Raw genomic sequence first — 24,061 nt, 5'->3', positions numbered from 1 at the left:
CAATGTGGAGATCATCTCTACTGAGAGGACTAACGCTCATGTAGAGGGTTCAGGACACAATGTGGAGATCATCTCTACTGAGAGGACTAAAGCTCATGTAGAGGGTTCAGGACACAATGTGGAGATCATCTCTACTGAGAGGACTAAAGCTCATGTAGAGGGTTCAGGACACAATGTGGAGATCATCTCTACTGAGAGCACTAAAGCTCATGTAGAGGGTTCAGGACACAATGTGGAGACGTTCTGGAGCATCACTTTAACAATACTAGTCATACACAAGAGTTGATCATGATGATGACGCTAACACTGGCGCTGGCGAAAAACCATGCGTACATGTGCGTGTTGTGTGTGTGTGTGTGTGTGTGTGAGTGTGTGAATGCGTGTATCCGTGTGTGCGTGTGTGAATGCGTGTATCCGTGTGTGTGTGTGTGTGTGTTTGCGTGTATCCGCGTGTGTGTGCGTGTGGAGAGGGGTGTTATGTTGTTAGGAGGGAGGGGCGAGGGTCATGGCTGTGAGGAGAGGGGTGTTATGGTGTTAGGAGGGAGGGGCGAGGGTCATGGCTGTGAGGAGAGGGGTGTTATGGTGTTAGGAGGGAGGGGCGAGGGTCATGGCTGTGAGGAGAGGGGGTGTTATGGTGTTAGGAGGGAGGGGCGAGGGTCATGGCTGTGAGGAGAGGGGGTGTTATGGTCTGTGTCCCAAATGGCACCCTAAGTGGGAGAGGTGGTGAGGTCTGGCAGGCTAACTGAGGCGAGGGGCACTGGGAGGGAGGGCTTAAGGGGGAGAGGTAGAGAGGTCCAGCAGACTAACTGAAGCCACATGGTCCCACGCCTATCCTGCTGCCTGTTAGTTCTATTTTACTGCTCCTCTCCTCTTCCCTCCCCCTCCCCCCCTCTTCCCTCCCCCCCATAACCTCTAGCTCCTCCCCTACCTCTATAACCTCTATAGCCTCTAGCTCCTCCCCTACCTCTATAACCTCTAGCTCCTCCCCTACCTCTATAACCTCTAGCTCCTCCCCTACCTCTATAACCTCTAGCTCCTCCCCTACCTCTATAACCTCTAGCTCCTCCCCTACCTCTATAACCTCTAGCACCTCCCCTACCTCTATAACCTCTAGCTCCTCCCCTACCTCTATAACCTCTAGCTCCTCCCCTACCTCTATAACCTCTAGCTCCTCCCCTACCTCTATAACCTCTAGCTCCTCCCCTCCCCCCATAACCTCTAGCTCCTCCCCTACCTCTAGCTCCTCCCCTACCTCTAGCTCCTCCCCTCCCCCATAACCTCTAGCTCCTCCCCTACCTCTAGCTCCTCCCCTACCTCTATAACCTCTAGCTCCTCCCCTACCTCTATAACCTCTAGCTCCTCCCCTACCTCTATAACCACCCACAACACCCCCCTTACTCCCCCCAAACTGTATGTAACCCTAGACTAGAGGCTACCCTATGGAGATCCTCTCTACTGAGAGGACTAAAGCTCATGTAGAGGGTTCAGGACACAATGTGGAGATCCTCTCTACTGAGAGCACTAACGCTCATGTAGAGGGTTCAGGACACAATGTGGAGATCATCTCTACTGAGAGCACTAAAGCTCATGTAGAGGGTTCAGGACACAATGTGGAGATCATCTCTACTGAGAGGAATAAAGCTCATGTAGAGAGTTCAGGACACAATGTGGAGATCATCTCTACTGAGAGCACTAAAGCTCATGTAGAGGGTTCAGGACACAATGTGGAGATCATCTCTACTGAGAGGACTAAAGCTCATGTAGAGGGTTCAGGACACAATGTGGAGATCATCTCTACTGAGAGCACTAAAGCTCATGTAGAGGGTTCAGGACACAATGTGGAGATCATCTCTACTGAGAGGACTAAAGCTCATGTAGAGGGTTCAGGACACAATGTGGAGATCATCTCTACTGAGAGCACTAAAGCTCATGTAGAGGGTTCAGGACACAATGTGGAGACGTTCTGGAGCATCACTTTAACAATACTAGTCATACACAAGAGTTGATCATGATGATGACGCTAACACTGGCGCTGGCGAAAAACCATGCGTACATGTGCGTGTTGTGTGTGTGTGTGTGTGTGTGTGAGTGTGTGAATGCGTGTATCCGTGTGTGCGTGTGTGAATGCGTGTATCCGTGTGTGTGTGTGTGTGTGTTTGCGTGTATCCGCGTGTGTGTGCGTGTATCTGCGCGCGTGTGTGTGCGAATGCGTGTGTGTGTGTGTGTGTGTGTGTGTGCGTGTGTGTGTGTGCGTGTGCGTGTGTGATTGCGTGTATCCGCGTGTGTGTCTGTGAGCAACAGAATGCATGCATGTGGTGCGTCTGTCTCTGTGTATAAACACACTCCTCTCACCTCTGACAAACACATACAGAGTAACAGCCGTGGTCCCGTCGATGACAGCCTTGATGTCCCTGTAGTAACAGCGGTAGGATCCCGTATCATTCCCTTTAGCTCCAGTGAGTACCAGGGTCTTGCAATACGGCCTTCCAGGCTCCCCTTGACACTCCAGGATCCGGACCGCTCTTCTCTGGACAGGGACAGAATCAGGGGTTACAGCCCCAGTCTCGGCCTCTCCCCCTGGGGCTCTGCTGGGCCTGGGGCCGGCCTGACGGTCAGTCAGCTCCTCTCCCACCAGGGTCGTCTCAGGCCACACCCAGGATAGAGTACGCTGACCCCTGGAGGTCAGAGTTTAGGGGTTAGACGTCAGAGGAAAGGTCAGGTTAGAGGTCACAGATGGGTCAATTGTGTTTTTAACCAATCAGAACAGGTTAGGGGCTGTACAAATGTCAGGTGTGTGACAGAGACTTCGACAGATTGTGAAAGAGTGTGTGTGTGTGTGTGTGTGTGTGTGTACACTGTGCTGGTGAATCATAATACTGCTCTGTGTAGAAGGAACACTGTGCTGGTGAATCTTTATGAACGAGATGGAATCATTATATCTCTGTTCCAAATGGCACCCTATGCTCTATATAGCACACTACTTTTGACCAGGGCCCATTGGGTTTTCCATAGGGTTTTCCATTGGGTTTTCCATAGGGTTTTCCATTGGGTTTTCCATAGGGCTCTGGTCAAAAATAGAGCACTATAAGGGAATATAGGATGCCATTTGGGACGCAGTCTAGTATGGTTTCAATCCACACACACACACACACACACACACACACACACACACACACACACACACACACACACTCCTTCACCACAGACCGTACCTTCGCTGACTACAAATGGACACATCAGCAGCCAGCAGAGAGGACAGTGACACAATTTCAAGATTTTAGCTCAGGACAATGGATGCATTCTTTCTTTCAATCACCAAGCCTGTCTATGACGGTAGAGACAAGTCAGCCAGCAGAATCAAACTGATTTCCCCCATGATGGTAGAGACAAGTCAGCCAGCAGAATCAAACTGATTTCCCCCATGATGGTAGAGACAAGTCAGCCAGCAGAATCAAACTGATTTCCCCCATGATGGTAGAGATGGTTATCCAGCAGAATCAAACTGATTTCCCCCATGATGGTAGAGATGGTTATCCAGCAGAATCAAACTGATTCCCCCCATGATGGTAGAGATGGTTATCCAGCAGAATCAAACTGATTTCCCCCATGATGGTAGAGATGGTTATCCAGCAGAATCAAACTGATTTCCCCCATGATGGTAGAGATGGTTATCCAGCAGAATCAAACTGATTTCCCCCATGATGGTAGAGATGGTTATCCAGCAGAATCAAACTGATTTCCCCCATGATGGTAGAGATGGTTATCCAGCAGAATCAAACTGATTTCCCCCATGATGGTAGAGATGGTTATCCAGCAGAATCAAACTGATTTCCCCCATGATGGTAGAGATGGTTATCCAGCAGAATCAAACTGATTTCCCCCATGATGGTAGAGACGGTTATCCAGCAGAATCAAACTGATTTCCCCCATGATGGTAGAGACGGTTATCCAGCCCCTCTAACAGGATACTGAACCACAGAGGGGAGGTTCCAAATGGGATACATTTACATTTTCGTCATTTAGCAGACGCTCTTATCCAGAGCGACTTACAAATTGGTGCATTCACCTTATGATAGCCAGTGGGACAACCACTTTACAATTGTTATTTTTATTTATTTATTTATTTTTTATTTTTTTGGTGGGGTAAGGGGGGTAGAAGGATTACTTTATCCTATCCCAGGTATTCCTTAAAGAGGTGGGGTTTCAAGTGTCTCCGGAAGGTGGTGAGTGACTCCGCTGTCCTGGCGTCGTGGGGGAGCTTGTTCCACCATTGGGGTGCCAAAGCAGCGAACAGTTTGGAGTTTTATAGTGCACTACCCCAGGGGTTCCCAAACTGTTTTGCTTCATGACCCACTAATTGAGGTGTCTTTTAAGTCGCGACCGACCAATAAGGGTTGAGCCGTGAAAAAACATACTCAAGGCACCTAACCATAATGGCTCCTTTAAGTCGCTCTGGATAAAAGTGTCTGCTAAATGACTAAAATGTCAATGTAAATGTAGCAGTTTCAAAGCTAATCTTCTGCAATTCCATACATCAGGGAGCTGAAAGAAGATGTTGCAGATTTTAAGCAAATCTTCTACAATTCTATGCATTTTGACATGGAGCTGAGAGAACATTTTGACATGGAGTTGAGAGAACATTTTGACATGGAGTTGAGAGAACATTTTGACATGGAGTTCAGAGAACATTTTGATATGAGCTGAGAGAACATTTTGACATGGAGTTCAGAGAACATTTTGATATGAGCTGAGAGAACATTTTGACATGGAGTTCAGAGAACATTTTGATATGAGCTGAGAGAACATTTTGACATGGAGTTCAGAGAACATTTTGATATGAGCTGAGAGAACATTTTGACATGGAGTTCAGAGAACATTTTGATATGAGCTGAGAGAACATTTTGACATGGAGTTCAGAGAACATTTTGACATGGAGTTGAGAGAACATTTTGACATGGAGTTGAGAGAACATTTTGACATGGAGTTCAGAGAACATTTTGATATGAGCTGAGAGAACATTTTGACCTGGCTAATGCTGTGTGCTTATGCTCAAACATTACAAAATCAATGGGGGCCTGATTGTCTAATTTTTATTTTGTTGATGGTTGGCTATTTATATATATATATATATATATATATATATATATATATATATATATATATATACAGTTGAAGTCGGAAGTTTACATACACCTTAGCCAAATAGATTTAAACTCAGTTTCTCACAATTCCTGACATTTAATCCTAGTAAAAATTCCCTGTCTTAGGTCAGTTAGGATCACCACTTTATTTTAAGAATGTGAAATGTCAGAATAATAGTAGAGAGAATGATTTATTTCAGCTTTTATTTCTTTCATCACATTCCCAGTGGGTCAGAATTTTACATACACTCAATTAGTATTTGGTAGCATTGCCTTTAAATTGTTTAACTTGGGTCAAACGTTTCGGGTAGCCTTCCACAAGCTTCCCACAATAAGTTGGGTGAATGTTGGCCCATTCCTCCTGACAGAGCTGGTGTAACTGAGTCAGGTTTGTAGGCCTCCTTGCTCGCACACGCTTTTTCAGTTCTGCCCACACATTTTCTATAGGATTGAGATCAGGGCTTTGTGATGGCCACTCCAATACCTTGACTTTGTTGTCCTTAAGCCATTTTGCCACAACTTTGGAAGTATGCTTGGGGTCATTGTCCATTTGGAAGACCCATTTGTGACCAAGCTTTAACTTCCTGACTGATGCCTTGAGATGTTGCTTCAATATATCCACATAATATTCCTTCCTCATGATGCCATCTATTTTGTGAAGTGCACCAGTCCCTCCTGCAGCAAAGCACCCCCACAGCATGATGCTGCCACCCACCGTGCTTCACGGTTGGGATGGTGTTCTTTGGCTTGCAAGCCTTCCCCTTTTTCCTCCAAACATAATGATGGTCATTATGGCCAAACAGTTCCATTTTTGTTTCATCAGACCAGAGGACATTTCTCCAAAAAGTACGATCTTTGTCCCCATGTGCAGATGCAAACCGTAGTCTGGCTTTTTTATGGTGGTTTTGGAGAAGTGGCTTCTTCCTTGCTGAGCGGCCTTTCAGGTTATGTCGATATAAGACTTGTTTTACTGTGGATATAGATACTTTTGTACCTGTTTCCTCCAGTATCTTCACAAGGTCCTTTGCTGTTGTTCTGGGATTGATTTGCACTTTTCACACCAAAGTAAGTTCATCTCTAGGAGACAGAACGCGTCTCCTTCCTGAGCGGTATGACGGCTGCGTGGTCCCATGGTGTTTATACTTGCATACTATTGTTTGTACAGATGAACGTGGTACCTTCAGGCGTTTGGAAATTGCTCCCAAGGATGAGACTTGTGGAGGTCAAAACATTTTCTTCTGAGGTCTTGGCTGATTTCTTTTGATTTACCTATGATGTCAAGCAAAGAGGTTTGAAGGTAGGCCTTGAAATACATCCACAGGTACACCTCCAATTGACTCAAATGATGTAAATTAGCCTATCAGAAGCTTCTAAAGCCATGACATCATTTTCTAGAATTTCTTAAGCTGTTTAAAGGCACAGTCAACTTAGTGTATGTAAACTTCTGACCCACTGGAATTGTGATACAGTGAATTATAAGTTAAATAATATGTCTGTAAACAATTGTTGGAAGAATTACTTGTGTCATTCACAAAGTAGATGTCCTAACCGACTTGCCAAAACTATAGTTTGTTAACAAGACATTTGTGGAGTGGTTGAAAAACAAGTTTTAATGACTCCAACCTAAGTGTATGTAAACTTCCGACTTCAATTGTATATACAGTGAGGGAAAAAAAGTATTTAGTCAGCCACCAATTGTGCAAGTTCTCCCACTTAAAAAGATGAAAGAGGCCTGTAATTTTCATCATAGGTACACGTCAACTATGACAGACAAATGGAGGAAAAAAAATCCAGAAAATCACATTGTAGGATTTTTTATGAATTTATTTGCAAATGATGGTGGAAAATAAGTATTTGGTCACCTACAAACAAGCAAGATTTCTGGCTCTCATAGACCTGTAACTTCTTCTTTAAGAGGCTCCTCTGTCCTCCACTCGTTACCTGTATTAATGGCACCTGTTTGAACTTGTTATCAGTATAAAAGACACCTGTCCACAACCTCAAACAGTCACACTCCAAACTCCACTATGGCCAAGACCAAAGAGCTGTCAAAGGACACCAGAAACAAAATTGTAGACCTGCACCAGGCTGGGAAGACTGAATCTGCAATAGGTAAGCAGTCTTGTCTGTCATAGTTGAAGTGTACCTATGATGAAAATTACAGGCCTCTCTCATCTTTTTAAGTGGGAGAACTTGCACAATTGGTGGCTGACTAAATACTTTTTTTCCCCACTGTAGGTCCATTATCTTTTCCACATACTTTCTATTTGGTTTAAGTCGTTTAAGTTTTACACTGAAAAGCTTTATAGTATATGACATTTAGAAATTTGAGTATGCTATTTTCAATGGCGTTAAGACAATGTTTCCAAAACTCGGTCCTCGGGACCCCAAGGGGGGCACATTTTGGGTTTTGCCCTAACACTACACAGCTGATTCAAATGATCAAAGCTTGATGATTAGTTTATTATTTTAAATCAGCTGTGTAGTGCTAGGGCAAAAACCAAAACGTGCACCCCCTTGTGGTCCCGAGGACCGAGTTTGGAAAACCCTGCGTTAAGGATTAACAAAAAAATAAGGGTTAGAATAAGGGTTAAATATATAAATAAAACCAGGCTTGAATGTAACTTAACTAGTTGCCTTGAATGGAGCTCCCTAGCAACTCGACAAGCACCAGCTGCTAACCGTTGCCAATCAGCCTTGAACTACTGTTTGCAACATTGAACTAGTTGCCTTGAACGTAGCTCATCAAACTAGCTCCAGCTTCTACTAATCAGACTCAACACCTGTTCTCACTCTGCTTAATCACCACTGCCACCCTGCTTAAACCTGACCAAACAGCCTCTTCCTCCTCTCTGTTTTGTGTCGTGACAAGCCTCGATTTATCGAAAGTTCTACTCAACGTTTACTTAAGTTACTTATGTTAGCTTGCTTACTTCGTTTACGAGATTGATCTCACCTCCTCGGATTCCGAGATGTTTTCAGACCAAGTTCCAGACTCTCCATTATCAAGGCCCTCTAACCAGACGGCTGCACCGCCACCTTTCCAGGCCTCACAAAGAATGTTGTGGGCAGCCTCTAGGCCGATCTCCCCACCGCCCTGTCCGTCGGAGCTCACCAGCCTCCCCTGTTCGCATGCATGGATGGCTCGGGCCCCACCTTCCCGCCAATCTACAGGACCTCTCCCCTCTGTTCCCACTTCCACCTCTGAGGCATCCAGATCAGGCCTCCGGTGCTGTCGGACTGGACCCTTTCCAGGCTCCGGGAAAGCTCCGGGGAAGGGGGATCCCGTTCCATCGTAATGACAACAAGGCCGAGCTGTTCCGCCTGTACGTGGGCTCCCCGGGGGAGGTAAGCACACAGCTTCTGCCCAAAAGCAGCCTGTAAAAATCCCAGAAGACATGGCTCCGCCCCCTGCCAAGGGCCTTCCATCTCGGTGTGTCCTGCCCCCACCCCACCTCACCTCACTTTGTATTCCTTCTCCAGCCCCTCGGTTTCCTCCCCACTTTGTATTCCTTCTCCAGCCCCTCGGTTTCCTCCCCACTTTGTATTCCTTCTCCAGCCCCTCGGTTTCCTCCCCACTTTGTATTCCTTCTCCAGCCCCTCGGCTTCTTTGCCTCTTGCTCCTACCTTTCTCTCTGGCCTCGCTGGCCCCATGACCGCTGCCTCAGCAGTGGCTCACCCTCTCTCTCTGCCAACGATCGCCGCTCTCTCTCTGCCAACGATCGCCGCTCTCTCTCTGCCAACGATCGCCGCTCTCTCTCTGCCAACGATCGCCGCTCTCTCAGCATACTGCTTCCTTTCCCCCCCCCACCCACCTCTCACGCTCTGTCTCTGCCGACATTGTAACTAGTCTTTACAGCCTCCGGTACTACTGGCTCTGTGACCACTGTTTCTGTCTGCCAGTGTCGACCTCTGTTTCTCTCCGGTCCCGCTGCAGCGTCTCACCTTCTCTCTGCCAGCAACGACATCACATCACCATCTACTCAGCCAGTTACGGGCCCTGGCCCTCCAAGCTGTGACCCCGTCCCAGTTCAGTGAACCGCCTACCTCTCTGTTCCAGTCTTTACTGCCGGCTCAGCCCATCCTCTGGCCCACCACTCAATCACTACGGCCACCCTGGCTCATTTATTTTACCAGGTAAGTTGACTGAACACATTCTCATTTACAGCAACAACCTGGGGAATAGTTACAGGGGAGAGAAGGGGGGATGAATGAGCCAGTTGGAAGTTGGGGCTGATTGGGTGGCCATGATGGTATGAGGGCCAGATTGGGAATTTAGCCAGGACATCAAGGTTAACACCCCTATTCTTACAATAAGTGCCATGGGATCTTTAGTGACAACAGAGAGTCCGGACACCCTACACAGGGCAATCACTGCCCTGGGGCAATGGGATATTTTTTTTAGACCAGAGGAAAGAGTACCTTCTACTGGCCCTCCAACACCACATCCAGCAGCATTTGGTCTCCCATCCAGGGACCAACCCTGCTTAGCTTCAGAGGTAAGCCAGCAGTGGGCTCCTCCACCCAATGCCCTGATCTTCAATCCGACTCAATCTCTTCCTCTCTCCGCCAGCAGATTACTACAAAGTGCAGACGTTAATCTTGCCGCTCTCCTCACTCCTTCTCCCGCACAGGTCTTACCCCGTATCATTGACTGTGGCCTCTTCCAGGTGCCCCTGTGCTCCACTGACCCTCGCCACTCTCAAAATAAAAAAGGTGTGTAAATGGCGTTTACATGTGTTGAACCTCCACTACACCACTCTGTATTGACATGTTGGTAGATTAGACAGCCTCCCGAGTGGCGCAGTGGTCTATACAGAGTGCGATGCAGTGCTAGCTGTGCCACTAGAGATCCTGGTTCGAATCCAGGCTCTGTCGTAGCCGGCCGCGACCGGGAGACCCATGGGGCGGCGCACAATTGGCCCAGGGTAGGAGAGGGAATGGCCGGCAGGGATGTAGCTCAGTTGGTAGAGCATGGCGTTTGCAACGCCAGGGTTGTGGGTTCAATTCCCACGGGGGTATGAAAAATAAAAAAATATCTCACTAACTGTAAGCCGCTCTGGATAAGAGCGTCTGCTAAATGACTAAAATGTGTTTAACCTCCACTACACCACTCTGTATAATGTCTTGGTGGATTAGACAGGTGTTTAACCTCCACTACACCACTCTGTATAATGTCTTGGTGGATTAGACAGGTGTTTAACCTCCACTACACCACTCTGTATAATGTATTGGTGGATTAGACAGGTGTTTAACCTCCACTACACCACTCTGTATAATGTATTGGTGGATTAGACAGGTGTTTAACCTCCACTACACCACTCTGTATAATGTATTGGTGGATTAGACAGGTGTTTAACCTCCACTACACCACTCTGTATAATGTGTTGGTGGATTAGACAGGTGTTTAACCTCCACTACACCACTCTGTATAATGTATTGGTGGATTAGACAGGTGTTTAACCTCCACTACACCACTCTGTATAATGTATTGGTGGATTAGACAGGTGTTTAACCTCCACTACACCACTCTGTATAATGTATTGGTGGATTAGACAGGTGTTTAACCTCCACTACACCACTCTGTATAATGTCTTGGTGGATTAGACAGGTGTTTAACCTCCACTACACCACTCTGTATAATGTCTTGGTGGATTAGACAGGTGTTTAACCTCCACTACACCACTCTGTATAATGTCTTGGTGGATTAGACAGGTGTTTAACCTCCACTACACCACTCTGTATAATGTCTTGGTGGATTAGACAGGTGTTTAACCTCCACTACACCACTCTGTATAATGTATTGGTGGATTAGACAGGTGTTTAACCTCCACTACACCACTCTGTATAATGTATTGGTGGATTAGACAGGTGTTTAACCTCCACTACACCACTCTGTATAATGTATTGGTGGATTAGACAGGTGTTTAACCTCCACTACACCACTCTGTATAATGTATTGGTGGATTAGACAGGTGTTTAACCTCCACTACACCACTCTGTATAATGTATTGGTGGATTAGACAGGTGTTTAACCTCCACTACACCACTCTGTATAATGTATTGGTGGATTAGACAGGTGTTTAACCTCCACTACACCACTCTGTATAATGTGTTGGTGGATTAGACAGGTGTTTAACCCCCACTACACCACTCTGTATAATGTGTTGGTGGATTAGACAGGTGTTTTAACCTCCACTCTGTATAATTGGTGGGATACTTCCTGGAGAAAAGCAAGGTAATTCTACCTATCCAATTATGGTGTTGGTGTCAAGGTCAACATTATTGTTCTGTTTTCTTTACATTTTAGTCATTTTAGCAGACGCTCTTATCCAGAGCGACTTACAGATAGTGAGTGCATACATTTTCATACTGCCCCCCTGTGGGAATCGAACCCACAACCCTGGCATTGCAAACGCCATGCTCTACCAACTGAGCTACACGGGACTTTACTCCATACTCTTTACCCAACCACACCAGCAGGAAATAGGAAGACACGGAGTGGACAGACAGGTTACGCTCAAGTACGGACACAGAGAGACGGGCACAGAGAGACGGGCACAGAGAGACGGGCACAGAGAGACGGGCACAGAGAGACGGGCACAGAGAGACGGGCACAGAGAGACGGGCACAGAGAGACGGACACAGAGAGACGGACACAGAGAGACGGACACAGTACTCTACCTGCATGTAATGGTCAGTGTTTCATCTGCATGGATCACAAGGTCGTCTTTGGGACTGTCAAGGGTGGGCGGAGTCATAGAATAGCCAATCACCAAACCTGAGGGAACAAAACAAAGTAATATGATTGGACGCTGACACTGATGAGAAACAGTTTCCCACAAAGCTCAATTAGTGGGTATTGGTTTAGACAGCTCTGCTGTTCGGCTCTGTCAAACCTCAGTGTCACATTGATTAGGAACTCAACCCGACAGCGGCAGGATGCACCAACCAAAGCTAGCAAATGTTATTTATATATATATATATACACGCAGTGCATTCAGAAAGTATTCAGACCCCTTCCCTTTTCCACATTTTGCTACAGCCTTATTCTAAAATGAGGAATTGTTTTTATTTAACCTAATCTACACACAATACCCCATAATAACAAAGCAAAAAAGTTTTTTTTGAAATGTGGCACATTTCTTACAAATAAAAACCAGAAATACCTTATTTACATAAGTATTCAGACCCTTTTGCTATGAGACTTGAAATTGAGCTCAGGTGCATCCTGTTTCCATTGATCATCCTTGAGATGTTTCTACAAATTGACTGGAGTTCAGCTGTGGTCAATTCAATTGATTGGACATGATTTGGAAAGGCACACACCTGTCTATATAAGGTCCCACAGTTGACAGTGCATGTCAGAGCAGAAACTAAGCCATGAGGTCGAAGGAATTGTCCGTAGAGCGCCGAGACAGGATTGTGTCGAGGCACAGATCTGGGGAAGGGTAGCAAAACATTTCTGTAGCATTGAAGGTCCCCAAGAACACAGTGGCCTCCATCATTCTTAAATGGAAGAAGTTTGGAACCACCAAGACTCTTCTTAGAGCTGGGCGCCCGGCTAGACTAGTCAGGATTGAGGGAAAGATGAACAGAGCAAAGTCCTGAGAGATCCTTGATGAAAACCTGCTCCAGAGCACTCAGGAACTCAGACTGGGGCGAAGGTTCACCTTCCAACAGGACAACGACCCTAAGCACACAGCCAAGACAACGCAGGAGTGGCTTCGGGACAAGTCTCTGAATGTCCTTGATTGGCCCAGCCAGATCCCGGACTTGAACCCGATCTAACATCTCTGGAGAGACCTGAAAATAGCTGTGCAGCGACGCTCTCCATCCAACCTGACAGAGCTTGAGAGGATCTGCAGAGAAGAATGGGAGAAACTCCCCAAATACAGGTGTGCCAAGCTTGTAGCGTCATACCCAAGAAGACTCAAGTCTTTTTCTCAAATTAATTGATGCAGTACCAGTCAAACGTTTGGGCACACCTACTCATTCAAGTGTTTTTCTTTATTTTTACTATGTTCTACATTGTAGAATAATAGTGAAGACATCAAAACTATGAAATAAGACATATGGAATCATGTAGTAACCAAAGAAGTGTTAAACAAATCAAAATATATTTTATATTTGAGATTCTTCAAATAGCCACCCTTTGCCTTGATGACAGCTTTGCACACTCTTGGCATTCTCTCAACCAGCTTCATGAGGTAGTCACCTGGAATGCATTTCAATTAACAGGTGTGCCTTCTTAAAAGTTAATTTGTGGAATTTCTTTCCTTCTTAATGCGTTTGAGCCAATCAGTTGTGTTGTGACAAGGTAGGGGTGGTATACAGAAGATAGCCCTATTTGGTAAAAGACCAAGTACATATTATGGCAAGAACAGCTCAAATAAGCAAAGAGAAATGACAGTCCATCATTACTTTAAGACATGAAGGTCAGTTTACGGACAATTTCAAGAACTTTGAAAGTTTCTTCAAGTGCAGTCGCAAAAACCATCAAGCGCTATGATGAAACTGGCTCTCCCTCTGTCTCCCCCTGTCTCTGTCTCCCTCTGTCTCTGTCTCCCTCTGTCTCTGTCTGTCTCCCTCTCCCTCTGTCTCTGTCTCCCTCTGTCTCTGTCTCTGTCTCCCTCTGTCTCTGTCTCCCCCTGTATCTGTCTCCCTCTGTCTCCGTCTGTCTCTGTCTCCCTCTGTCTCTGTCTCTGTCTCCCTCTGTCTCTGTCTCCCTCTGTCTCCCTCTGTCTCCCTCTGTCTCTGTCTCTGTCTCCCTCTGTCTCTGTCTCCCCCTGTCTCTGTCTCCCCCTGTCTCTGTCTCCCCCTGTCTCTGTCTCCCCCTGTCTCTGTCTCCCCCTGTCTCTGTCTCCCTCTGTCTCTGTCTCCCTCTGTCTCTGTCTCCCTCTGTCTCTGTCTCCCTCTGTCTCTGTCTCCCTCTCCCTCTGTCTCTGTCTCTGTCTCTGTCTCCCCCTGTCTCTGTCTCCCTCTGTCTCTGTCTCCCTCTGTCTCTGTCTCCCCCTGTCTCTGTCTCCCCCTGTCTCTGTCTCCCCCTGTCTCTGTCTCCCCCTGTCTCTGTCTCCCCCTGTCTCTATCTCCCTCTGTCTCCCTCTGTCTCCCTCTGTCTCTGTCTCCCTCTGTCTCTGTCTCCCCCTGTCTCTGTCTCCCTCTGTCTCTGTCTCCCTCTGTCTCTGTCTCCCTCTGTCTCTGTCTCCCTCTGTCTCTGTCTCCCTCTGTCTCTGTCTCCCTCTGTCTCTGTCTCTGTCTCTGTCTCTGTCTCCCCCTGTCTCTGTCTCCCCCTGTCTCTGTCTCCCTCTGTCTCTGTCTCCCTCTCCTCTGTCTCTGTCTCTGTCTCGCTCCTGTCTCTGTCTCCCTGTCTCTGTCTCCCCTGTCTCTGTCTCCCTCTGTCTCTGTCTCCCTCTGTCTCTGTCTCCCTCTGTCTCTGTCTCCCTCTGTCTCTGTCTCCCCCTGTCTCTGTCTCCCCCTGTCTCTGTCTCCCCCTGTCTCTGTCTCCCCCTGTCTCTGTCTCCCTCTGTCTCTGTCTCCCCCTGTCTCTGTCTCCCCCTGTCTCTGTCTCCCCCTGTCTCTGTCTCCCCCTGTCTCTGTCTCCCCCTGTCTCTGTCTCCCCCTGTCTCTGTCTCCCCCTGTCTCTGTCTCCCCCTGTCTCTGTCTCCCCCTGTCTCTGTCTCCCCCTGTCTCTGTCTCCCCCTGTCTCTGTCTCCCCCTGTCTCTGTCTCCCCCTGTCTCCCTCTGTCTCCCTCTGTCTCTGTCTCCCTCTGTCTCTGTCTCCCTCTGTCTCTGTCTCCCTCTGTCTCTGTCTCCCTCTCCCTCTGTCTCTGTCTCCCTCTGTCTCTGTCTCCCCCTGTCTCTGTCTCCCCCTGTCTCTGTCTCCCTCTGTCTCTGTCTCCCTCTGTCTCTGTCTCCCTCTGTCTCTGTCTCCCTCTGTCTCTGTCTCCCCCTGTCTCTGTCTCCCTCTGTCTCTGTCTCCCTCTGTCTCTGTCTCCCTCTGTCTCTGTCTCTGTCTTCCTCTGTCTCTGTCTCTGTCTCTGTCTGTCTCTGTCTCTGTCTCCCTCTGTCTCTGTCTCCCTCTGTCTCTGTCTCCCTCTGTCTCCCTCTGTCTCTATATACAGTCGCACACTACTTTTCACCAGGGCTCAATAGGTGCAATATATATGTATTGGGTCCTGGTCTAAAGTAGTGCACTATCTAGGGAATAGGGTGCATTTGGGACGCAGACCCTGTAAAGTGCCCTGAGGGCACATTTGTCCCCAGACGGCATCCCTAGCTGGCTGGAGTGTTTATGGACATATTCAATCTCTCCTTATCCCAGTCTGCTGTCTCCACTTGCTTCAAGATGTCCACCATTGTTCCTGTACCCAAGAAAGCAAAGGTAACTGAACTAAATGACTATCGCCCCGTAGCACTCACTTCTGTCATCATGAAGTGCTTTGAGAGGCTAGTTAAGGATCATATCACCTCCACCTTACCTGACACCCTAGACCCACATCAATTTGCTTATCGCCCCAATAGATCCACAGACGATGCAATCGCCATCACACTGCACACTGCCCTATCCCATCTGGACAAGAGGAATACCTATGTAAGAATGCTGTTCATTGACTATAGCTCAGCATTCAACACCATAGTACCCTCCAAGCTCATCATTAAGCTTGAGGCCCTGGGTCTGAACCCCGCCCTGTGCAACTGGGTCCTGGACTTCCTGATGGGCCGCCCCCAGGTGGTGAAGGTAGGAATTAACATCTGCACTTCGCTGATCCTCAACACTGGGGCCCCACAAGGGTGCATGCTCAGCCCCCTCCTGTACTCCCTGTTCACCATTGACTGAGTGGCCACGCACGTCTCCAACTCAATCATCAAGTTTGCAGACGACACAACAGTAGTAGGCTTGATTACCAACAATGACGAGACAGCCTACAGGGAGGAGGTGAGGGTTCTGGTGGAGTGGTGCCAGGAAAATAACCTCTCCCTCGCTGAACACGCTAGGGGTTTAGAGGAGAAGGAAGGAGAGCAGATATATTTCTGCATTATCATTCCTCCAGGCTATTCCAGTGGTTAGTAGCTCCCTCATGGTGTTTCTGAAATGACCTCCACCTACTCTCCTTCTACATATCATTCATCCAGGCCAGGGGCACAACTTTAGTTTTAGAAGTGGGGGGGACATTTATTTTATTTAAAAATGTCCCCCCCCATAAACACTCCAAAATGTCACGGATCCCCCCCGGTACTGCTGCTCATTCCGTTCACCAGCTCCGGAGGTCTACGTCACCGGCCTTCTAGGTGTCACTGAACTAGATCATTACCACCAACCCCGGACTGTCTTGTCTCATTACCACACCTGGTTCCCATTTCCCCCTGATTGGTATGTGTGTATATATGTGCCCTCTGTTCCCCATTGTCCTTGTCGATTATTGTCCCCATGTCCGTTGGTCTCGTGAGTACATTGTATTACGGGTTACATACCGTGGGATTTTGCACTTGTTATTACGGGTCTCGTCCCGTGTATTATTTAGAAGTTCACGCCTCGCTCTTCTGTTTGGGTTCATCCCTTTGTTATATATATGTGTGTTTCTTTGGGCTTCGTCCCTGTGGGGCGGCAGGTAGCTTAGTGGTTAAGAGCGTTGTGCCAGTAACCGAAAGGTCGCTGGTTCTAATCCCCGAGTCGACTAGGTGAAAAATCTGTTGATGTGCCCTTGAGCAAGACACTTAACCCTAATTGCTCCTATAGGTCGCTCTGGATAAGAGTGTCTGCTAAATGACTAAAATGTAAATATATATATAGGTGTTTGTTTTGGGCTTCGTCCCTGTCGTTGTTCATGACGTACCTTGTGTTGGGTGGAGTAATATAACCCTATTACATATTCCTGCGCCTGTCTCCTATCAGTATACAACGTGACACAAACAGCCTACCCGACCGCTCGGTAGGCGTCCGCATGGTCCTAAGGCACACGGTTTGGATCACATTCCAATGATAAAACTGCGGGGGACAAAAATGCAATTTCAAAATGTGGCCCCCCCCCGTCCCCAGTGAAAAGGTGCGACCCTGTTCCAGGCTATTCCAGTGGTTAGTAGCTCCCTCACAGTTTTGCCTGAGACCAGTGTGAGAAACGTTGATCATAAGAGCTGTGTTGCCCGGAAGCCTCTGCACAGCAGGACAGCTGTGATTGGCTCTTATGGACTGCAGGCTAAAAGGTGGGCCCAGCAGCACAGCTCTCTTATGATGGACATTTCTCATATTGGTCTCTCAGGCGAAAATGTTGCTATTCAATCTACAGTGAGAGGTTGTTACTAACCACTGGGGGGAGAGATCTAGGTAATTTCAGCCACACCATTTGGGGGTCATTTCCCGTAGAAAATGTAATTTGTCCTCCACCAATTTTCAGAAAATGACAAAAAGCCCTAGCTATTTATTTTAGTCATTCTCATCCCGATAATAGAAATTTAGAAACGTGGAGAGACTCATAAAAAACCCTGACACAGACATGTACTAGAGGGGCTGTGACATAGGACACAGATAGGATCAAACCAATGACAAAACAGTACTGGGAGGATTTCACAAACATCACTTATGACTTGTTGTTTTCTGGACGGCCAGGAGACATTGTACACACGTCCTGCTGCCCAGGGAGCAACAATAGAGACCTTGCCATGTGATGTAAATATTTGATGCTCAGCCACAGAGTTAGAGTTGTTTAGGGTTAGTTAGAGTTGATCTCAGCGGCAGCTCAGCCTGTACTGCTAGTAGCCTGGAGTAGGCCATTAAAGGGAAAGGGGGATACCTGAATGCATTCAACTGAAATGGCGCCGACAGACGTGGCAGCTCTGCTCCTAAGCAACTTTGCTGTATTTCATTTTTTTTTGTGTGTTATTTCTCACATTATTAGCCCAGAACGTTTTTTTGTGTTATTACATGCAGCCGGAAATAACTTTTGGATATCAGAGCGGCGGTAACTCACCAGCATTACGACCAGAAATACGACTTTCCCGAAACTTTGATCGTACCCCCCCAGGGCAACTGAACTTATCCCAGAGACTGCTCAAAGACGCCGCCGGCGGAGAAGAGGTATTCGGAGTGGACTTCTAGTCCGACTCAGGAGGCGTGCACACCATCCACCGCTTCCGAGTATATTACTCGCTAATGTTCAGTCTCTGGATAATAAAGTAGACGAGCTCAGGGCAAGGATGTCCTTCCAGAGAGACATCAGGGACCGTAACATACTCTGTTTCACGGAATCATGGCTCTCTCCGGATATACTGTCCCCGTCCATACAACCAGCTGGGTTCTCAGTACATCGCACAGACAGGAATAAAGAACTCTCCGGGAAGAAGAAAGGCGGTGGTGTATGTTTCATGATTAACTACTCATGGTGGTCCTCTGTAGCTCAATTGGTAGAGCATGGTGCTTGTAACGCCAGGGTTGTGGGTTCGATCCCCAGGACCACCCATACGCAAAAATGTATGCACACATGACTGTAAGTCGCTTTGGATAAAAGCGTCTGCTAAATGGCATATTATATTGTGATAACATACAGAAACTCAAGTCCTTTTGTTCACCCGACCTAGAATACCTCACAATCACATGCCGACCATATTACCTCCCAAGAGAATTCTCTTCGGTTATAGTCCCAGCCGTGTATATTCCCCCTCAAGCCGATACCACGACGACCCTCAAGGAACTACACTGGACTTTGTGCAAACTGGAAACCACATATCCTGAGGCCGCATTTATTGTAGCTGGGGATTTTAACAAAGCAAATTTGAGGAAAACGCTACCAAAGTTCTATCAACACATTGACCTTCGCCCCAGTCTGAGGTCCTGAGAGCTCTGGAGCAGGTTTTCATCAAGTATCTCTCTGTACTTTGTTCCGTTCATCTTTCCCTCGATCCTGACTAGTCTACCAGTCCCTGCTGCTGAAAAACATCCCGACAGCATGACGCTGCCACCACCATGCTTCACCGTAGGGAGGGCGCCAGGTTTCCTCCAGAAGTGACGCTTGGCATTCAGGCCAAAGAGTTCAATCTTGGTTTCATCAGACCAGAGAATCTTGTTTCTCATGGTCTGAGAGTCCTTTAGGTGCCTTTTGGCAAACTCCAAGCGGGCTGTCATGTGCCTTTTACTGAGGAGTGGCTTCCGTCTGGCCACTCTACCATAAAGGCCTGATTGGTGGAGTGCTGCAGAGATGGTTGTCCTTCTGGAAGATTATCCCATCTAATACAAATTCCAATTCCAGACACCGTTGCCCTAGAGCACAAAAAAACTATACATACCTCGGCCTAAACATCAGCACCACAGGTAACTTCCACAAAGCTGTGAACGATCTGAGAGACAAGGCAAGAAGGGCCTTCTATGCCATCAAAAGGAACATAAAATGTGACTTACCAATTAGGATCCGGCAAAGAAAATACTTTAATCAGTTATAGAACCCATTAATCAAGAATTCACAAAAGGGGACAAACACCAAATTGAGGAAAATATCCTCTGTTACAACGTAAAACACCAAATAATGCATGAAGAGCAGAATTAGGCCGATACCTGCTAATTATCAAAATCCAGAAAAGAGCCGTTAAATTCTACAACCACCTAAAAGGAAGTGATTCCCAAACCTTCCATAAAAAAGCCATCACCTACAGAGAGATGAACCTGGAGAATAGTCCCCTAAGCAAGCTGGTCATGGGGCTCTGTTCACAAACACAAACAGACCCCACAGAGCCCCAGGACAGCAACACAATTAGGCCCAACCAAACTTGATGAAACAAAAAGATAATTACTTGACACATTGGAAAGAAATAACAAAAAAACAGAGCAAACTAGAATGGTATTTGGCCCTAAACATAGAGTACCACTGTGACTGACCCAAAATTAAGGAAAGCTTTGACTATGTACAGACTCAGTGAGCATAGCCTTGCTATTGAGAAAGACCGCCGTAGGCAGACCTGGCTCTCAAGAGAAGACAGGCTATGAGCACACTGCCCACAAAATGAGGTGGAAACTGAGCTGCACTTCCTAACTTCCTGCCAAATGTATGACCATATTAGAGACATAGACCCACAAAAATTTGAAAACAAATCAAATTTTGATAAATTCCCATATCTATTGGGTGAAATACCACAGTGGCCGGGGACTTTAATGCAGGGAAACTTAAATCCGTTTTACCTCATTTCTACCAGCATGTTAAATGTGCAACCAGAGGGAAAAAAACTCTAGACCACCTTTACTCTACACACAGAGACGCATACAAAGCTCTCCCTCGCCCTCCATTTGGCAAATCTGACCATAATTATATCCTCCTGATTCCTGCTTATAAGCAAAAACTAAAGCAGGAAGTACCAGTGACTTGGTTAATAAAAAAGTGGTCAGATGAAGCAGATGCTAAGCTACAGGACTGTTTTGCTATCACAGACTGGAATATGTTCCGGGATTCTTCAGATAGCATTGAGGAGTACACCACATCAGTCACTGGCTTCATCAATAAGTGCATCGATGACGTCGTCCCCACAGTGACCGTACGTACATACCCCAACCAGAAGCCATGGATTACAGGCAACATCCACACTGAGCTAAAGGGTAGAGCTGCCTCTTTCAAGGAGCGGGATTCTAACCCGGAAGCTTATAAGAAATCCCGCTATGCCCTCCGACGAACCATCAAACAGGCAAAGCGTCAATACAGGACTAAAATCTAATCGTACTACACCGGCTCCGACGCTCGTCGGATGTGGTAGGGCTTGCAAACTATTACAGACTACAAAGGGAAGCACAGCCTCGAACTGCCCAGTGACACGAGCCTACCAGACGAGCTAAATTACTTCTATGCTCGCTTCGAGGCAAGTAACACTGAAACATGCATGAGAGCATCAGCTGTTCCGGACGACTGTGTGATCACGCTCTCCGTAGCCGATGTGAGTAAGACCTTTAAACAGGTCAACATTCACAAGGCCGCAGGGCCAGACGGATTACCAGGACGTGTACTCCGAGCATGCGCTGACCAACTGGCAAGTGTCTTCACTGACATTTTCAACCTCTCCCTGTCTGAGTCTGTAATACCAACATGTTTCAAGCAGACCACCATAGTCCCTGTGCCCAAGAACACTAAGGTAACCTGCCTAAATGGCTTCTGACCCATAGCACTCAAGTCTGTAGCCATGAAGTGCTTTGAAAGGCTGGTCATTGCTCACATCAACACCATTATCCCAGAAACCCTAGACCCACTCCAATTCACATACCGCCCCAACAGATCCACAGATGATGCAATCTCTATTGCGCTCCACACTGCCCTTTCACTCCTGGATAAAAGGAACACCTATGTGAGATTGCTATTCATTGACTACAGCTCAGCGTTCAACACCATAGTGCCCTCAAAGCTCATCACTGAGCTAAGGACCCTGGGACTAAACACCTCCCTCTGCAACTTGATCCTGGACTTCCTGACGGGCTGCCCCCAGGTGGTAAGGGTAGGTAACAACACATCCGCCACGCTTATCCTCAACACGGGGGCCCCTCAGGGGTGCGTGTTCAGTCCCCTCCTGTACTCCCTGTTCACTCATGACTGCATGGCCAAGCACGACTCCAACACCATTGTTAAGTTTGCCGATGACACAACAGTGGTAGGCCTGATCACCGACAACGATGAGACAGCCTATAGGGAGGAGGTCAGAGACCTGGCCGTGTGGTGCCAGGATAACAACCTCTCCCTCAACGTGATCAAGACAAAGGAGATGATTGTGGACTACAGGAAAAAGAAGAGGACTGAGCACGCCCCCATTCTCATTGACGGGGCTGTAGTTGAGCAGGTTGAGAGCTTCAAGTTCCTTGGTCTCCACATCACCAACGAACTATCATGATCCAAACACACCAAGACAGTCGTGAAGAGGGCACGACAAAACCTATTCCCCCTAAGGAGACTGAAAAGATTTGGCATGGGTCCTCAGATCCTCAAAAGGTTCTACAGCTGCACCATCGAGAGCATCCTGACTGGTTGCATCACTGCCTGGTATGGCCTGCTCGGCCTCCGACCGCAAGGCACTACAGAGGGTAGTGTGTACGTCCCAGTACATCACTGGAGCCGAGCTTCCTGGCATCCAGGACCTCTATACCAGGCGGTGTCAGAGGAAGGCCCTAAAAATGGTCAAAGACTCCAGCCACCCTAGTCATAGACTGTTATCTCTGCTACCGCACGGCAAGTGGTACCGGAGCGCCAAGTCTAGGTCCAAGAGGCTTCTAAACATGTACATATTACCCCAATTACCTCAACTAACCGGTGCCCCCGCACATTGACTCGGTAACGGTACCTCCTGTATATATTTTTTATTTTTTTGGGTATTCTTTCTTAAAACTGCATTGTTGGTTAAGGGCTTGTAAGTAAGCATTTCACTGTAAAGTCTACACCTGTTGTATTCGGCGCATGTGACAAATAACAATTGATTTGATTTAAACATATGTTAGAGGACACACTGAGAGAGAAAGAGAGAGAGAGAGAGAGAGAGCTATCCAGGAGTTTATCAGCTGTGTTCCAGCTACAGTCCTCTCATCATGATCAACACTGCTGTGTTCCAGCTACAGTCCTCTCATCATGATCAACACTGCTGTGTTCCAGCTACAGTCCTCTCATCATGATCAACACTGCTGTGTTCCAGCTACAGTCCTCTCATCATGATCAACACTGCTGTGTTCCAGCTACAGTCCTCTCATCATGATCAACACTGCTGTGTTCCAGCTACAGTCCTCTCATCATGATCAACACTGCTGTGTTCCAGCTACAGTCCTCTCATCATGATCAACACTGCTGTGTTCCAGCTACAGTCCTCTCATCATGATCAACACTGCTGTGTTCCAGCTACAGTCCTCTCATCATGATCAACACTGCTGTGTTCCAGCTACAGTCCTCTCATCATGATCAACACTGCTGTGTTCCAGCTACAGTCCTCTCATCATGATCAACACTGCTGTGTTCCAGCTACAGTCCTCTCATCATGATCAACACTGCTGTGTTCCAGCTACAGTCCTCTCATCATGATCAACACTGCTGGGTTCCAGCTACAGTCCTCTCATCATGATCAACACTGCTGTGTTCCAGCTACAGTCCTCTCATCATGATCAACACTGCTGGGTTCCAGCTACAGTCCTCTCATCATGATCAACACTGCTGTGTTCCAGCTACAGTCCTCTCATCATGCATGTAGTTAGTAGCTGCTGTAGTACTTTGTGTGTGTGTGTGTGTGTGTGTGTGTGTCGATATAAATATGTAAACACAGTTAACAATGATCTTTGGCTTTAAATGTAGTGGAAGTAGATAGCTGTTGGGGTGAAGTGGGCCGACCACCGACACAGGAAAGATCTGGAAGTTGCCTCTTTCCTTCCCAGAGTTCAAGGACTTCACATTGTTGTTCTACCGGTACATACTATTACCTTCCATGTTCCATCTTTCAACCATTTGATTCCAGAACCTACTGAACGGAGTACGTCTGTTCCTCTCATATCCATCTCTCTCAGGACTTCACCACCATTTAAACGACTGTACTGTCCCTGTTCCATCTCTCTCAGGACTTAACCACCATTTAAACTACTGTACTGTCCCATCTCTCTCAACTTAACCACCATTTAAACTACTGTACTGTCCCATCTCTCTCAACTTAACCACCATTTTTATTTTATATTTTTATATTTTTATTTAACCTTTATTTAACCAGGTAAGCCAGTTGAGAACAAGTTCTCATTTACAACTGCGACCTGGCCAAAATAAAGCAAAGCAGTGCGATAAAAACAACAACACAGAGTTACACATGGGGTAAACAAAAAATATATATACAGTGTGTGCAAATGTAGCAAGTTATGGAGGTAAGGCAATAAATAGGCCATAGTGCAAAATAATTACAATTAGTATTAACACTGGAATGATAGATGTGCAAGAGAT

General features: G+C 47.0%; 1 protein-coding gene across 1 annotated transcript in view; it reads right to left on the bottom strand.

Moving 5' to 3' along the window:
* LOC121556107 (vascular endothelial growth factor receptor 3-like) overlaps positions 1–24,061 on the bottom strand; it is a 137,847-nt gene that overhangs the window by 74,684 nt on the left and 39,102 nt on the right. The window contains exons 2-3 of the mRNA XM_045212453.1: positions 11,826–11,922; positions 2,353–2,675 (exon numbers count right to left, since the gene is read on the bottom strand). Coding sequence (XP_045068388.1) covers positions 2,353–2,675; positions 11,826–11,922 — 420 coding nt within the window. The remainder of the gene's footprint in view (positions 1–2,352; positions 2,676–11,825; positions 11,923–24,061) is intronic.

This window comes from Coregonus clupeaformis, unplaced genomic scaffold (genome assembly GCF_020615455.1).
Source record: "Coregonus clupeaformis isolate EN_2021a unplaced genomic scaffold, ASM2061545v1 scaf0015, whole genome shotgun sequence".
Lineage (NCBI taxonomy): Eukaryota > Metazoa > Chordata > Actinopteri > Salmoniformes > Salmonidae > Coregonus > Coregonus clupeaformis.
The sequence above is the reverse complement of the archived record's forward strand: the minus strand, read 5'-3'. Positions and strand labels throughout refer to the sequence as shown.